Genomic DNA, 17,910 nt, shown 5'->3' with positions numbered 1-17,910 from the left:
TCTTAATCCTGTTGTATTTCCAGGTTTAAGGAGGACCAGGCAGTCAGCGCAGAAGGTGATCCAATCGTGGAAATTCTTGATGGTTCTGGTGAGGCGGTTGCTGTGTTCTTCTCAGTGGGTGTTGAGAGCAGTGTTCCGGTCCTCGTCAGTGAAGCTGTTTGAGTGTCGGTGGACTGGTCTGGTAGTGGTGTGTCTGTGTGTTGGACCGGGACATGGATGATAAACTTGACAAGAGTTCAGTCTTTCCTGGGGATTTGTCCTGACTCCTCGACTCAGAGGTTGGTGGAAATGGAGTCAAGGATGTGTCTGGCAATGTCTGGCAATGAGGAATAGGTCACTTTGCACTTTGGGTGAGGCCTAGACTTCCAAGATTTCAATGAGTGCTCTTGAGGTGGGGTCAGCATGGTCTTCCAGGTGGAAGTTCAAGTCTCTGAGTAGGATGTAATAGCTGACATGGAGGGCAAGTGGTGCGGTGAAGTCCATGATGGTGACAGTAAAGTTGGTGCATGGTCCTGGTGGTCTGTAGATGAAAGTGCCACTTGGGGTGAAGTTGCCTGTGATGTGGAGCTTGAATGACAGGTGCTACATTTTGGTGGATGACGTGTCCATGGATGTGATTCAGTAGATGGTGTTTTTAGGGATGATGGTGATTATGCCTCCAGGCTTATGAAGTCTATCTTGCCTTGCAGTCTTGTAGCTGGGGGGGGGGAGGTTGTGGTGATGTCAGGTGCTGATGCAAGGTTCAGCCAGCATGCATTCAAGTGTGAAGAGTTGGGTGGGTCGTTGCAGGATTGATTGAGTGTGAATGAGTTGTTTGTGTTGCTGTTGGTGTGGTGAGTGTTGGGTGTGGGTATGGGCAGGAAAACTTGCGAAAAGCACAGGCGAATGCTGCCTTGGTGTTGTGTGGTGTGGTGAGGGAGCATCATGTGCAGCAGAGGCTGGGGTTGAGGGAGCAGAGGGATACAGCATGGTGGTGGCAGGAGGGTGAATGACCATATTTCTTAGTGCTGGACAGTTGCAGACTGGCCTTTATCGTGCCCAGTTTGTCAACTCAGGGATTGAGTGTGCATCAGTATTGGCCACCTCATTGTGATCCTAACAGACCTAATAAAATGTAACTCATTGACCCTTACTTTGAAACCTACACTACTGGGCTAGCCCATAGACTACTGAAACAATCAATTACAGCTATGTCTAATATTTAAGTACCCTTGTGTCTTGATGCATTCTTAGACTAGGTCCAACATCCTGTACATTTTGCTTTTCACCGGCATAATATCCCCATTGTCTAAGACATGTGCACAGATGGGTGTCAAACCCTCAAGTCATCAAGAAGAGGTGGGAAAATCACCTCACAACTTTTCTTTGCTTTTTTTGCTGTTCAGGGCAAGCTGCTCCCCTTTTACAGAGCTATCCTTCTCATTTATGTGCATTATGTGCAATAGGACAGGGAGTCCCTAACTGTCATCCTCAACCTCTTCTGCCATTGCCAGGATGTTCACAGTAAACTTTCTCCAGAGGTATGGCTTCAGCTGGTTCACATGGAAAATCCACTTGGGTTCCCTTATGACTCCTGTGTCCACCATGTAGTTCAAGTCGGAAATATTAAGGATTGCCCTGCTTGGTTCACAGTACTTACCCTCCATTAAGACAAATTGGCTTCAGCACCAACACCTCCTGACCCTCTGGTACCTACCTAGCCAACATTGCTTTCCAATTATAATATTCCTTCATCAGCTCTTGACTTGTCTGCAGGTTGACTCATATATTGTGCAATTTAATCCCCTGACGCAATCACATAAGTAGCCACACCCATCTTGATTGCCTCTGAAGTTCTTTAAGACCCTTCTGTAACTCAGGTGAATGAGCATGCAACAAGTGCCCAAATAGAAGTCAAAGGAACTGAGACAAACTATTTTCTTTGGAATTGCCCTATCGATGAATAGGGGACTTGGCAAAAGAAGATCTCACTTCCTCCTGGAGTTCTCTAGATCAGTTCCCATCATGCTCTTAAGGGCCTTGTTGAACTTTTCCGCCAAACTACTGACTAGTGATTGGTATCCTGTGGAGAAGAGGTCAGTCCTACCACCTTGCTCCCATATCTCTTTCATAAGAGAAGATGACACATTGGTCCTTCTGTCAGAAATCGCAGTCTTTGGAAATGTAACCCTATAAAATATTTCCTTGGGTGACCTTGCCTCCTGCAGTGCCCACCTCTGGAACTTTAGTGGCATGGTCCACCACTACCAAGAGGTACGTGCTGTCTGACACTGAGGTGGGGTGCGGGTTCACATGGACAAACAATGTCAATTTTCACCCAATAAAATGATAGACCTACTACAGGCAGTAGCACCAATAATGTCATGGTTTTACTTACTCATTTGCCGAGCTGAATACATTCTGCATAACTTCCTTGTATCCTGGCACATACACAGCCAGTAAAACAAAGAGTCCATGGTATCCACATTTCCTGCTAAAGCCACTCCCATTTCATGGGCCACTGACGAATAGAGAACCCTGTGCCCTGAAAGACCCCTTAGCCTTTTGCTAGCTCCTGACTCAGGATTCCAAGGCTCACTATACACAATCTCATCTTCCATTCAACATAATGCCTTTCAGCCACTCATTTGCTGACCTGTTGGAAAGTCCTGCAATTGTAGGTCACTCAACTTGTGCCTGGCCGGATTCTTCAAGGTCCAACAGCAGCTAACAAGTCCTACAGCTGTGGCAGCAACCCAGACTTCAACTATCTTAATTAGGCAGTCCGAAAGTAAACCGAGAAGTCCATTACGATGCAGCTCGGAAGGCTCCAACTGTCGCTCGGAGCTTTCCGAGCTGCATCGTAATCAGCCCACCAATGCCTCAGCCTATACCTCTTTCGATGTAATCTCTACCTCCACTCTTCGACTCCTCCAAAACCTCATTTTACTTCTATGATCTCCCAAATAACCCTATAGACTCGTTCTTCTATATCCCTCCTTTATCCTATTGAATGCAACTAACAGACTCACATGTTCACCGCTCCAGTTAACAACTTATGTTTCCCTATACTAGTCCACCACAAATCCACTGTTTGTTCCGGAATAGCAACCAACTCACAGAAAAGTGACTCAATGCCTTGTCAGGGGTAGTAAGTGCTATATAAATACAATTAGAAATTACAGTAAACCTCCTTTACCCAGATGGCAGTGGTCAGGAACAGTTAATCAGAAATCTTTTGCTAAAAAAGTTACAAAGACTTTCTACTGACTGGCCTGTTTCTAACCCTTCACACCTCTTCATATATGGTTACATCTTCAGCAGAAATGTGGGCAACAATGTCTGGGGCTGTTTCACAACTTCCATCTTCTGCCATATCAGTCTGGTCATGACACATGAGTGAAACTTTACTTGTGCAGGCCTGTAGGTATGGTGCCCATATCCTTGAACAGGTAAAATGTAGGCCTGGCCAGAGTTCACGGAGTTCTACTCTGCGGAACTCCGCAAAGGCCGCAAACAATAAGCCACATGCTGCGGTGTTCTGCCAGCAGTGAACTCTGCTCGCACTGATTTAAATGCCGGGAGTTTGTCCCACACTGTAAAATCAGTGCGAATGGCACTCTGCTGCTGCTTTTTGCTGCTAGGGTAGACATTTTATTCAAGCAGCAGCTTCCTCAACGTGAGCGGCAGATTTCCCAACGTGAGAGGTCACAACCTGCTACGTTGTGAAATTTCACCAGGAGGAGGTCTCCCACACGATTTTGTCTTGTGAGCGTTTGCCAACTTAACGTTGCTGAGCCGTGCGTGAGAGAAAATCAATGGCGTGACAAAACTTGAGGGGGCCCCCTGCAAGGAACATGGAGGGGCCCCCTCCAGACTCAATCAGGAGCTCTCTGTCCGGAGAACTGTGCAGAGGGGGCCCCCTGGAGCTTAGGGCCCCCCCTCACCGTGGCAGTTGTGGGGCCTGTGTTACGCTCCTGGCTCCAGGTCACTTCATAGAGTTTTGCAGAACTCCGCACAAAACGGGGAGCGCAGAGTGGGCAAAACGCAGCAAACTCTGCCGGCGGATCGGGATTCCTCGCCCACCCCTAGTAAAATGGCCTGTTCAGCTATGGATCACTAAAACACGGTGTGCAGCCACCACCACTAACTAGAAATGGCCAGGGTCACAGACAGATGTCATATGTCCAGCCAAGGGTACAATTTTGGCCCACCTCCATGACCTCAGGGTCAGGTTGTAGGCCTCAATGTCAATTTTGGTCCTAGGCCTACAGTGTACATGCAGTTTTGTGTGTGACAAGACCAACATGAAAATCCATTTGCTGTTGGGTCACTTGCAGCAGGCGTACATGCCCTTTTCCTTGCAAGGGGACAGTATGCTTCCAGCACAAATCCTATGGTAGGTAAAGCACACTCAGCTCCGCACCATGTTGTGAGCCTGAGGCAGTGCCTCTTGTTAGAGCGTTAGGGCAGAGTATGGCAGAAGGAGCTGGCCAATTTTAGTAGCGACGACTGTGCTGTCTCCTTTGTGCAACACAGTAAAGCAAATGTGGTTGCTATTCTGTATTGGATGGACAGGTAAATACGTATGGATAAACTGATTCTTGAGGCAGTAGCACTAACTTTAAGGTGGGATGAGCAATTCGCTATTGTTCCGTGCTTCCATGGAGCAAAGCAACGCAAAACATTGAACCGATTTACTTACCATTAAAAGCACAAAGTTACGCAGCACCATACGAGTGCCTGCCCAGCCCTTAGTAAATCTATGCCAGGATGTTTACTTCTCCACTGCCTCACATATTGATCTTGGACAGAACACTACCTCAGCTCTTGTGAAGTGTAAAGGAAAAATAATCTGTGCTTTACCTTTCTCGTCTCTTCTCTCAATCACGCTTGCACGTTCTTACTTCAAAATAACTAGGCAACCTTATTCATATGCAAATTGACCTCTGCTAGGAAAGTGGAAAGAAATATGGCAAACGCTTTCTGTCTTGCTTGCGGTCCGTGTACTTTTCATCAACGGCGCAATGCCGCCATCTCGTGGTTTTGTAAGAATTTTCATTTTAAATATACAAAAAGCTCTGGCATCAAATATGTATTCATTCCGCTACTCTGTTGTGTGAAATTACTAAAACTAAATAGATGCCCCCCTCCAGTTCCAATGGCTTTCACTACTGATTTGAACATGTTTCAGGTGAGTATTCCGCACACCCACACAATATGGATACGTTCCGTAATAAAAGCATTTTCGCATATGTCAAGTACTGGATTTAGAATATGAATCTGATCAGTCTCAGAATCCCATGGGAATCTACAAACTACTCAACTCACATTTATATGAAATCATAATCTCATTTAAACCAGCCCAGTCAAATAATTCTCCACCACAGACTAACGTCCCACTTCTAGGCTTGGGTAAAATTAAAATTACGCTGGTGAAATTCCTGAATGTTGTGTACTGTGAAATTTGGAAAATCTCTCAGAAATTGACATTGTATAGTTTTCACCCTCGGTAGACTGGCTGTTCATTAAATGTCTGGCAGTCAGACAGCTTATGTGTAAACCAGACTCCTGATAATGCCTGAAGGGACTATTTTACCTAAGATGTGAACTTGGGGTGAAAAAGGCTACTTCAGAAGCTAACCATATCCCACTCTGAAAGTGTGATGACATTTCACAAACTTTTGCCAAAGATTAACGCAATTTAACACACTCATATCAGGCCCTGCTCTCGAGTTTAGGATCTGGGAGTGGGGTTGTCCCGAGCCTCCCAGGTGTCTGAGAGCCGGGACTAGGCATGCTGGACGGTCTGGTAGGGATGTGAGCTGCATACCATACCAACTGCCAAGTTCAGTCTACTAGTTGTAACTGTGTATTTCTAGAGGTTTAGACCTATGGGCTTGATTTCTTCTGCTCTCTTCACCTCACCCTTCTTTCTCTCTGTCGTGCGCTCCTCTCTCGCTAGCTTCACCCTCCTTTCTCTCCCCTTCACCCTGCTGTCTCGCTCACCCCACCCTCTCCTTTCCCAACCTCCCTCCCTTCACCTAATCCTACTCTCTCACTGCCTTATCCGCCTGATTTCCTGCGGTGTCCTTCTTTCTCCACTTCACCCTCATATTTGCCTCACCTCACCCTCCTCTCTTTCCGCCTTCTCCCACTCTCACTCTCTCCTGACCATTGCCATCCTCTCACTGTGCGTCAACTTACTCTCACTCCAATTCATCCTTCTACGTCTATCTCCCCCTATCTCTCCACCTCACCCTTCTCTCTCCCTTCCTCCACCTTCATGCTTTTCCTCTACCTTTTCTCTGTTTCTTGCTCTCGTCTCACTCTTGCTCATCCTCCTCTGTCTATATGACAAGTCCTCCTTCTCTCCCCCTCAACTTCCTCCTTTATTCACTATCCTCTCTCCTGTCTTAGCCTCCTTCCTATTACCCTCCTGTCCAGCCGTGGCCCATGCAGGCAAGAGTGGTGGGGCGGTGGGGCCGGGTTGGGGGACTCGATAGACGACCACGAGGGAAAATTAAATATATAATATGTTTCCCTTGTCGTCCTCTGTTGAAATCCACCCCACCCAGCCCCACCGCTCTTACCTGCACGGGCCGCGGCTGCTCCTGGCTCTCTGCTTCACCTTCCCTTCTCTCCAAAGCACACTGGACTGTCCATCTAACCCTCTTCCGTCAGCCTCACCTTCACTGCTGCTGTCTATGGGGTAACGGTTTTGTGTATGTAACAGAAAGAGGGATGTGCATGTGCTTAAGTGGGTGCACGTATGTGAGTAATTAGGCCTGGCACTTTTGCATCCCTACATCTGCTCTTCACTGGTAGCTCTCCACATTCCTTTTAGTTGCCTATTAATGTATTTTGGTGTTAAACTGGTACAACCTTTTGCCAGGACAGTGCTAAAGTGTATAAATGTAAAAAATAATGATGTAATGCTATCACAAAATGTCCCACATTACACTGAGTAATTTGCATTTTCTTGCCACATAATTTAATCAACCCTGACGCAAAATTTGGTTTTCCCAAGCCTCATAATTCCAATAGACCTGGCCATAAGTAAGAAATAATGTCAAAGCAGAAATAAAATACAAAAAAACATTACCAAAATGTATATTCTGAAGGCATGCACATTTTCACATACTTTTGTTGCAGTGGCAAAATCCTTCACACCGTTTCTGTCATTTAATGTTTTCATCTCTAAATTACTGTGTGACCGGAGGTTGGGATTTCGATATAGTGGGAATGCATCAGGTACCCTTCCTGCTTACACGTGAACAGCAATAGATTCCATCCCCGGTGATCCTACCCTATACTCTTAATGAGGCCTTGAAACCACATGTTTGGCTTCTGTTCTTCCGGACTCTAAACGAGCACCATGGTCCCAACAAATCATAGAGCCAGACTGTTGGCATCGCCAATATATTGTTCAACACAAGTGGGGCTGCTCCCAGGAAACTGACCAAAAGGTGCTCAAAAATAAATTGTGAGTGTGGACATCTCACAAAAAGTGAAGGACTGGCCTCACACACCACCTGATGTCATGCTTCATCATCGGCAGTCCTCGCCCTCTAAAAACTCAGTTTGATAGAGGGAGGGCATACACCTGAAGACAGGGATGCCCTTCTAAACTAAGTGGGGGCCCGTGAGGAGTGAGTGAAGTTTAAAAGACATTACAGTTGCTAAATTAATTTTAATAAGGTAAGCAGCTGTATGGTATTAAAAAACTGGACGGTGACGTGGGGAAATTTACTGTCCCCTCACCGTAGTGAATAGGGTCAACATGTTTCTGCCCGGTGTCCCAAGGGGGTACGCGGGCATTCATCAGGACCTGTATCAATCGGGCTCCGTTCTAACCAACTTCGTGGTAAGAAGGTACCACTGGGTGGGGTGAACATTGTCACTCTCCCCTTCAAAGGGCTCACAATCAGCCCAAGAGCCTCAACCTACGTGCTCCATGGGAGGAGGAATGGAGGGAAGGCCCCTTTAGTCAAACTTACATCAAGGTCCGCCTTCTGCCGTAGCACCTAACCGTGTCCATATCTCCTCCCCGACGATATCCATGCAAAGGAACTTAACATAGGATAGCACAGGATAGGACAGCCTGTATCTTATGGGCGAAGAGCCACTGGATTCGCCATTTTAGGGTCTCTCAATAAAGTTGAGTGACATTCAATGTGTTGGCTCGTACACCTCTTTTGTTACCCAAATTATGCTAAACACGAAATATTTCCTTGAGATATGAGTCATAGAATTCCATCTTAGTTTCACATGACCAATTGTGTCTCTTTGTGAGGTGTATATAGTTAGTTTCGGGAATTGATGCATTTTTGTGTCGTACAATTTTCCTAAGACGTACTTGTGGATGTAGCTTTCATTACAAGGTCCGTTTCACAAGGAACTGTTGACAAAATTCAGAAATCTGCCCCTTTCGATTTGCTCCAATGTATGTAGTGAATTGGTGACTTTTTGGGGGATTTCCCCCAACCCCCAAAATAAAAAAATCAATCCCTGAATCAGGATGTGGAATTTCTAATTGCATGTGACGTTTTTAAAGCAAGTGAAACTCGCCACTGTTAAATGGATCCAGAGGGATTTCCCATCAACTTGCAAGTTGTTGGGACTTCACTGACTTTTCAGGGCCCCTTGTTTAGTGTACTCTTCCCCGTACGTCTCCTTAACTCGTTCCGTGCTCATGACGGAACCACGCCGTCATGAGCCACGGTTGCCGTGTGCTCATGACGGAGTGGTTCCGTCATGCTGCGGCCGTTGGCGGCCGCGCCGCCCACGCGGCGATAATTCCCGGCTGTGCGGACGATTAGCGCCGTGGGCGGAGTCATGACGGAACCACTCCGTCATGAGCACAGCCCAACCGTGGCTCATGACGGAGTGGCTCCGTCATGAGCACAGCGCCACCGCGCTGCCCCCAAACCCCCCCAGCGCTGCGGCGGAATTTCCGCTGCAGCGAAGGGGCTAAACATGTATAGGCAAATCAACAATAGCAGATTTTCCACCATCGTGAGTGCACTTTTTCCCATTCAAAAATTCTATACATAAGGACCTTTATAGCTTATTTTTCCCCCAAAAATACGTATTTAAGTTTACAAATACCTTCGTGATTTGTACCCACGACGTCCCTTTCTAAGGGGGCGCGAGGTCCAGATATATTATACCATGAGCATGTCATGTATTCCGTTCAGACTGATTCTTACGTCACTGAGTACGTCGTGTTATGTGAACCACCTGCCTGCGTCATGCACAGATTTCTAATCAATAACTTACCTCCCTTTCCGCCTCATCATTGCTGGCAGCTCCGGCCTGATCTAAAAATAGCACGTGAAACAGGGAAGAAAAAAAAGACCGTGCAGTGAGAAAAGTGTGCTGCGTCACACATGACTATATTTTATTCTGGAAGGCAGTCCAACATTGTAAACAGTCTGATACATGAAACTCCTTCTTCCTGCCTATACATTTTATACATTAACTTTTGTTCAAATTCCTTAAGGCAGAAAGACCAATCTTGACATGGTAGTGAAAACTAAGCAAGCAGGTTCTTGCACAGATCGATGCCTGCATTCATTATGACACCAGGAACTCAGGAGCAGAATTAACCATCTTAGGGCCAGATGTGCAACCCATTTGAGCGGCCCAAACGGGAGATCGGTACGTTTGCAACCGTAAAAAGGTTCCAGGAATGTACAAATGCTATTTTGCGATTCACTGACTCGCAAAATAGCATTTGCGATTCTCGCTCTTTGGAAGGGCTGTCCCTTCCAAATATCGAGTCACCGTGCCATGTACTGTTGTTTTGCAGCGGCAAAACACTTGCAGTTTACCACCTACTTCAAGTAGGTGGTAAACCACCCAGGGGACCCCTTCCCCTTTGTGAATGGGTGCGTAAATATTTTTTAAGAGCAGGCAGTGGTCGCAGGGACCACTGCCTGCCCTTAAAAAATGAAACTGAAAAGTGTAACTTTTCTTTTTGAAATGCATCCCGTTTTCGTTTAAGGAAAAATGGATGCATTTTAAAAAAACCAGAAAACTGCTTTATTTAAAAGCAGTCCCAGACATGGTGGTCTGCTGACCCAAGCAGGCCACCATCCCTGGGAGTGCTAGCCATTCCTAATGGGGTCTCAAATTGCACCTGCCTCATTAATATTCATGAGGCAGGCAATTTGCGACCCCATTGGGAATGGCAAACAGTGTCTGAGACACGGTTGTACATTGAGCTTAGCGACTCGCTAAACTTAATGGTCGCACATTTGGCCCTAAATCCCCTGCAACTGTGAGGTCGCTTTAAGCTCTGCATAGAGTATTTATTACCACTCCTCTGCAACCTCCTTGGCCTATGCAATGTGAAGGTCAACTGGAAGATGTATTTATAACAGCAATAACAGTGGAGCCTTCAATTGACCAGCACCTAACCTAATGTAACTCTCCCAGTACTAACCCTCTATTTAAGGGAAAATCGTGTGCACACTCAGTGGCACCCACTGTTACAATGCCTATTCCCTTAGGAATCAGAGTATATACCAACAGAAGAGAGGTGCACCACACGAGAAACTTAAGAACACAGAATTCATTTGTAATTATAAAATTTCTTCAGAGATCATTCCTTATATTCATTTTATTTTCATTTTTATGATAATTTCAGGAGACATGACATTCAACTGGAAGATGTATGTCTGTGTTCCAGTATGACTCATGTCATTTCAGTCCCTCCTATATGACGTGTCAATGTAAGTTCTGCAGGCAGCTCACCCTTACTTCCTGTATGATGTGTTACTAAAGCTTCAGCAAAGTTCAGAGAATACCCTCTCCACCAAACAGAAGGTCCGCCTGCCCCCATTTAGAGTTCAGTATTTTGAGAGGAGACAACTCTGTCTCCGCCGATGACTTACTTCTCTGACAACCCGACAGAGTAAGGGCCGTCAGTAGTTATGCCATTTTTCTGCCCGCCCTGTTTAGTTTGGGAGAGCAAATGGAAAGTTTTCACTGTCCATCATCGCCATGTAAAACCTGGCAGTAAGGGGCAGGGGTTCATTGCTCTGGGATTTTGTTTTTAAAAAATGAAAAAAAATTTTGGGAAAGTTTGCCGTATGGCTCTGTCATGTTGACAAATCCATCTATAATACTTTCAATGCATTGACAGGAACCACCGTGACAGCGGTTCCTGCCAATGCATGAGGTGTCCGCTGAACCGGCGGACATCTCTAAATTTAGTGAGCGGCTTACTCTCTCTGGGCGACTCAGTTCTTTACTCTGTTGCTGTGACAGAGTAAATCCCATCAGCCAAACTCTAAATTTGGCCCCAAGTCTCTTTTGTGATGTTCCATTCTATGGTCTGCAGAGAATTCACTCTCTCACCACTATGTGACTTGTGTCATTTTAAACTCTGCAATGAGATTTTCCTCACTTCTCCTCTGTGAGTCTGTCACTTTGATTCGAGCTCTCTCTCACCTCTTCTGTGCAGCTTAAGTTAAAGTGTGAGCACTCAAGTGTGCTCTTTCATCCATCCTGTATGACTTGTGTATTTGCACGTTCAACGGAGAACTCTCTCTTTCGTCCCTACTTTGTGTCTTGTGGCACTGTACACTCTGCATGGACCTCTCCCTTACTCCTCTTGTCCGAATCGTGTCACTATGCATGACGCTATCTCTCTCCTCTGCAGTGCGATTCATCTTAACGTGTAAGTTCTTCAGGGAGTTCTCTCTCATGACCCTCCTGTATGACTTTTTTCTCTGTAATTTCCCAACTTTGTGACTCATTCCATTGTGAACTCTGCAGACAGTTCTCCCGTCCTATTTGACTCGTAGAGTTGTACGTTTTATAGAGAGCATCTCTCACTCCTCCTGCATAACTTTGAGCTAGTGGTTTTACCAGCACTTATTTATGGCCATCCACACTTATATTTCCTCATCAGACTGTGACACAGATCAAGAAAGAGAAAAACTCAAAAGGAGGAAAGAAGAAGAAAGCAAAAGATGGAAAAACAATGACAAAGGGGAAAAGCAGGAATTAAAAATAATGGGGCAGATTTACAAGCCCCTTGCGTGACTTTTGCGCTGCAGTTGCGTCACTTTTTTGATGCGACAGCGGCGCAAACAATGCGGCCTATTTACAACGTGACGCATCTAGGGAGATGCGTCACATTGTAAAGCCCTGCGTCACATTATACCTGCGTCAGGTATATTGTATGCAGGGTGGGCAGGAAGGCCTCGTAAAAGGGACTCAGTGAAATCTACAAGATTTCACTGCGCCACTTTTAGGACGCCACTGCGTCAAAACCTTACGCCTGCTTCAAGCAGGCATAAGTAGTGACGCAGTGTAGTGGGGATAGGCCTCAACACGCATTGCTGGAGTTGCGTCGTGCTTGCGACACGACTCCAGCAATGCGTGACTTGTCCGCCAACAGATGCGTCAGAATTTCTGACGCATCTGTCAATCCTTGCGCCATAGTGCGCCGTATTGTAAATACGGCGCATCTATGGTAGCGCAAGGGTTTCTAAGGGTGGCGCAGGGAAAGTGACGCATCTGTACAGATGCGTCACTTTCATATAAATCTGCCCCAATGTGCAGGAGTGAGTTTGAGGGGCAGGGAGTGTCTGGTGATGGATTAAGGATGCATAAGGGTTAATCAAGACCTCACAACCTTGGTATTCGGCATCATTACTTTCCACTGCACAGGGCAGTTGGCAGCTTCTAAGGATAGATTACACCCAGCACGTATTGCTTTACAATTTCAGCACTGGTATGCTCTGCAGTGAGTTCTCCTCTCCTTTATGATGTGACCCTGCAAGTTCTGAAGGAAGTAATCTCCCATCATCCCTGTATGACTCGTTTTCCTTTTTCTACTCTGCAAGGAGCTCACTCCCACCTCCTTTATGACCCAAGTGATCTATAAACCCTGTATTCAGCCGCGGCCGGTGCAGATAAGAGCGGTGGGGCAGTCGGGCTGGGTAGGGGGGATTTCGACGGAGGATGACAAGGGAAAACTAAATAAATAATTCAATTTCCCTCCGCATTGAGCTTTTCTGCCCTCACCTTCTTATAAGTGAAGAGATCTGCTACACGCCGCTGACAAACAGAGGACTGTTAATGAAACCACCAATGATGGTCTCAATAAGTTACATACTATAGCCGCTTCTTGCCATCTAAAAATGACAATCAGGTACGGTATCATACTTACAAAGTCCATCCCGGCAGGTCTCCCCTCCTTTTCTTCCCCAAGTTTATGCCTGCTCAGAACCATAAACTCTAAACTAAAAGTCTTCATATGGACACCCCTGCGCTGTAACCAGCTAAGTGTCCTATGACTACAGCCACTGGAAATGTATGGCAGGGGAACTCCCCCAAATTTGCAGAATAACTCAGCACATTTATTGATAGTATTGCTTCATTTTTTTAAAGTTCCCAAAAAAAGGGGTCAGGTGACAATAAGCCCAACACCTCAAATCTCCAACATCAAACCCCACTGCTGTGGCATAAAACTAATCTTCCTAAAAGTAGATTATTCACAGTTAATCCAAAAGTGTTCATAAAACATGAACAATGTACTTCAATTAATTCGCAATTAAGATTTGGATCAAATTCTAACACAGCCAACACGTGTTTTGAGGTACACACGTATTTTTCAACGCTGCTAGAAGCAAACATATATGTACATACATGTGTATATATATATATATATATATATATATATATATATATATATATATTGTTCATCCGCTTGTCGGCAATTAGGTTATTCATGCATAACTGGTACAATTCTTGTTTATTTCTTAGGAGATGCCATAAGTTTTACATTGTATTCTTTAAAGGCATTAGGCATTCATGCCGGTATTATAAAATACATATGCTATATTTGGAAAGGTTAGAGATATGCACAATGTTTTAGCCTGTAATTTGATTACCTGTATTTTTTGCCATGTGGCTGATTGTACTTTTTCGCTGTCTATGACTTCATACCCATGTGATTCCCCCCATGTGACCAGCAGTATCACTTTAAATATGTGACATCACGAGTTACACGCTGTCATGTGAACAAGGCTCCACGGAGCCGAAACGTTATGGCCGTCGCTCTGGGCATTGAATAAAAAAATTGCACTATATGCAGGCTCGTGTACTTACTTCCTTGGCAGTTGGAGGATCTTCAAGGCTGGTGGGAGAAGTCTTTGGACATATATATATATATATATATATATATATATATATATATATATATATATATATATATATATATATACACATTATAAATGTACACACATCTGTGAAAATCTATCAATGATCGTCATGCACGACACATGGAAACACTTCCCACACAGGTTCTAAACAACAACACAATTCTAACCACACACTCCGTGCAGTGTAGAGTGCTACCCCCATTTATTCAATGGCTTGCACACACCACACAGGGGAAGTAAATGCTATATAAAAGCGTTATATGACCTGTATGCCGTATGGAACTCCAAGCTCTACTGGGGATTTCCTCGCATGCCCTGTTTCTCCATGACTTGTTTTACTGTTCTACAGAGGAGTCACTCTGATCCCAATCCTGTAGGATTTTCACTAGTGTAAGATCTGCAGAGAGCTCCCTCTCACTTGGCGAGGAGATTTTGGGGCTTATTTACAAGCCCCTTGCGCCGCTGGAACATCACTTTTTCCCATAGTAAATAAGCCCCTTTGTCTCTTTTTAATAGACGCCTGGTGACTTACTCCGCTATTGGCTGAGCCACTGAGCACGGTGTCATGTCTTCATAAGAGTGCGCATGTCAAGTGAAAGAACGATACTCATTGGTTTGCTTCCTTACTATTATTGTCTGCTTGGAAGCCATTTTGTGTTCACGCGCCCTGTGAACCTTGAAGGTCTATCACCAGACACAGTTTTCTCACACTGGAAGATAAGCCATTCGCCAGATGCTCAGTTCCCCAAGCTCTCTGATCAGCTCTCACTATCGATGACTGCATTTGTTATTTAAACATTTATTAATAGCATCGTAGATAAGCCATGTAAATAATTTACACACCTTAAATAGTCAAGAAAAATGAACACTGCCTGTTAATAACAGGGAACATTCTTATTACCTCATCTGGCATCTAGAAACACTACAAGATAAAAGGCACCAGAACATAAAGAAACAACAAATACCACACTTCTCCTGTAACCATTGTCTGAAAAAATGTTTCCGTGGATTCTGTGAGGATCAGGTGTATCTACAGGCTGCGGTGCTGGTGGCATGGCATCAGCCACCCAAGCCGCGCAACGCCCACCCTACTTCGACTGTACAACCGGGAAATCAGGCTGAAAACCACTGCAGGCCTGCAAGGGGCCAGTTATGGTTTTCCAAGAAAACCCACCAAAGCAGGACTTGTTTTTGAAAAACAGAAAAAACATGAAATTCCCCCAAATGCTCTGACTTTTCTTCCACAGTGGTTCATAGTGGTATTTTTTCCTGCCGGGGTTCATGCTTGGCAGGCCCAGGCTGGAAGAAACATTGTTGGACGTCCCTTCTTAGACAGGGTTTCCGAGGACAGGGAGCTGGTGGTCCAGTGGTGAATACCCCCATTGTGTCTTGCAAATAACTGAGACGAGGATACAATTAGGAGGGCAGACGGACACTGTCAACGTTGAGAAAATGCCACTATACTACCATTCATTTTTAATCCCCCCCCCCACCCCCCATTCTATACATGCCATGCTTCCTGGCTAGCCCATAGCATGCCCCCCTACGGATTGCAGCCAAATCACATCTGAGATCCATACCTTAACATACTATACTTTATAGTATGATACTGTACCATACTATATGTCCATCAGGGCTTGGCAATGAGGAGTGCATAGGCGCGGAGATGCATACTATAGGCCGAGTGTTTGCTCCACAAGTGCCAAACAGCAGTAGCAATTGGCATATTTATATAATGTCAACATTAAGCCAACAAGAATAGCACATTGAATTCTGCCTCATGAAAGCAGCCATGTTCGTAGCTGCAAATGGTGCAGCAGGTGCAGTGGTACCCGGGCCTAGATGACTGTGGGTCCCCACCTGTTTTTGCTATTTATTTTTTACTACCCAACTAGCGACCAGGGGCTGTTTTCCCTGCTTGCACTATGGTGCATAGCCAGGGTGAGCAGATTTTCAGAAGCATAAACCGGGACAGGTCAGACATAAAAGTAGGAATAAAGTCTTTCTTGTTACTTTTATGTTTGGTCTGCCCCGGTTTTTGTGCAGCCATGTAAATGTGAATAGGTATGTGTGTGTTGTGGGCGTGTGTGTAAAAAAAAGATTATATATATATACATACATACATATGGGTGTGTGTATATATACACACCAAGCTTTCCATAGATAACATTAACTGTGGGAGGACCTCAGCCCCATCCTCCTCACACGGAAGACAACACTGTGTTTCCCTTCATCTTTAAATGCGACTAACTACCTGATTATGAGAAATCGCCTCTAGAAATCGGCCGTTTTTCAATCAATTAAGCACTGGCTCACATAACCATCTCTATTTAATTAAATTCTAGTCTCTTTTAGCTCGAGAGCTGTCAACGGTTAGAGTCACTTATTTCGACGCCTTACCTGTGACGCAGTAGATAAACGCTACAAGGAGAAGCAGGACCCCTGCCACCTTCATCGTTCCTGTGTTGATTTTTTGTGTGCTTCGAGGACTGAAATTCTACGACTGATAAAAGGTCTCGGGAGCTCTCCCTATATATGGTTTTCTGAGACACACTTGGATCACATTTTCACGGTTTCTTTGTCATCCATTAACTAAGCAGTTTGAAGTGACTTTGAACTCGTGATTAAGAGGAAAATGCGTAATCATGCAAACATCTGTCAAACCTTCTGAACTGTCAGCCAGTCATTACTTAAACTAGTCTGAAGGACACGTTACGGTTTCATATGTCTGATACTCACAGAACAAATAACCACGTGACACAGTCCGCGAGGAACAACGTGTCCATGTCTTTAAATGTACAAGTCCATGTTTATACATCAAAGAGAAAGACGGGAGTCATCAAGGGAATTCTGTCAGTTCAGACCCATATTTTTCAATATTTCAGGCACCGCAATGTAGCGAGCCACCTTGCTGTGCTGCTTGAAAGGGAGAGGGCGGCGAGAATGCGCCATTTTTAATATTATATGACGCATTCCTGCTCTGCCTGCGCTGGCGCATCAACCTCCGCCTAACGCTAACCCAGGAACCCTTGCACCATGGTATAAGGGTGCCTGCGTTGTAGGCAGGATTGTTTTTGTGCAGGAAGGGAATCCTACCTGCACAAGAACAATCCTCAGAGGCATTTTCCTCTTTCTAAGTGGGATGCAGAATGCAGCCCTCTTAGACAGAGGAAACAACAAAGAGAAACACAGTTATTTCTCCTCGTTGCACCTCTGGTGGGGAGGCATACACTTCTGATGCATTTCCAGGTGTACCAATGCTGGTAAATCAGAGAGTTTGTCTGAATGCATGGGAACACTCACACCACACCCATGGCACGCCCCCCTGAAGCCGAGTAACCCAATTTGTGTTGCATTGCATTTCTCTAGATTTATCAAGCAACGCAGGACCACGCAAGTTGGCCTTATGTGGCTTGATAAATCTCATTTAGGTTTTGCGTCATCCTTGCGTCCCCTTGCGCAGCACAAGGGCGACGCGAGACTTTGATAAACATGGGCCTCCATGTCTATGTATTTTTTTTTATTATCCACGATTGTAGCAAAACTTTACATGTTTGTGTAGCACCATGTTTTTTGTATTGTAAAGTGATTAGAAGTAAACAATAAACATCTGTTATCCATCGCCAAGATACCCTTGGGTGAGCATGCGCTTTGCAATTATACGTTATGTTAAGTCATCAGGGAACTACACATCTGCCGAATGTATCGGGCAGGAGTTGCCTATCTGGGTAGTGATTAGATTGTTATG

General features: G+C 45.2%; 1 protein-coding gene across 1 annotated transcript in view; it reads right to left on the bottom strand.

The window, feature by feature from the left end:
* The window catches only part of LOC146811216 (serine protease inhibitor Kazal-type 1-like), a 42,279-nt gene extending 25,562 nt beyond the window's left edge, over nt 1-16,717 (bottom strand). The window contains exons 1-2 of the mRNA XM_085618257.1: nt 16,563-16,717; nt 9,262-9,302 (exon numbers count right to left, since the gene is read on the bottom strand). Coding sequence (XP_085474383.1) covers nt 9,262-9,302; nt 16,563-16,617 — 96 coding nt within the window. The 5' untranslated portion in view covers nt 16,618-16,717. The remainder of the gene's footprint in view (nt 1-9,261; nt 9,303-16,562) is intronic.
* Between the last annotated feature and the right edge of the window lie 1,193 nt (nt 16,718-17,910).

Source organism: Triturus cristatus, chromosome 7 (genome assembly GCF_964204655.1).
Source record: "Triturus cristatus chromosome 7, aTriCri1.1, whole genome shotgun sequence".
Classification (NCBI taxonomy): Eukaryota; Metazoa; Chordata; class Amphibia; order Caudata; family Salamandridae; genus Triturus; species Triturus cristatus.
The sequence above is the reverse complement of the archived record's forward strand: the minus strand, read 5'-3'. Positions and strand labels throughout refer to the sequence as shown.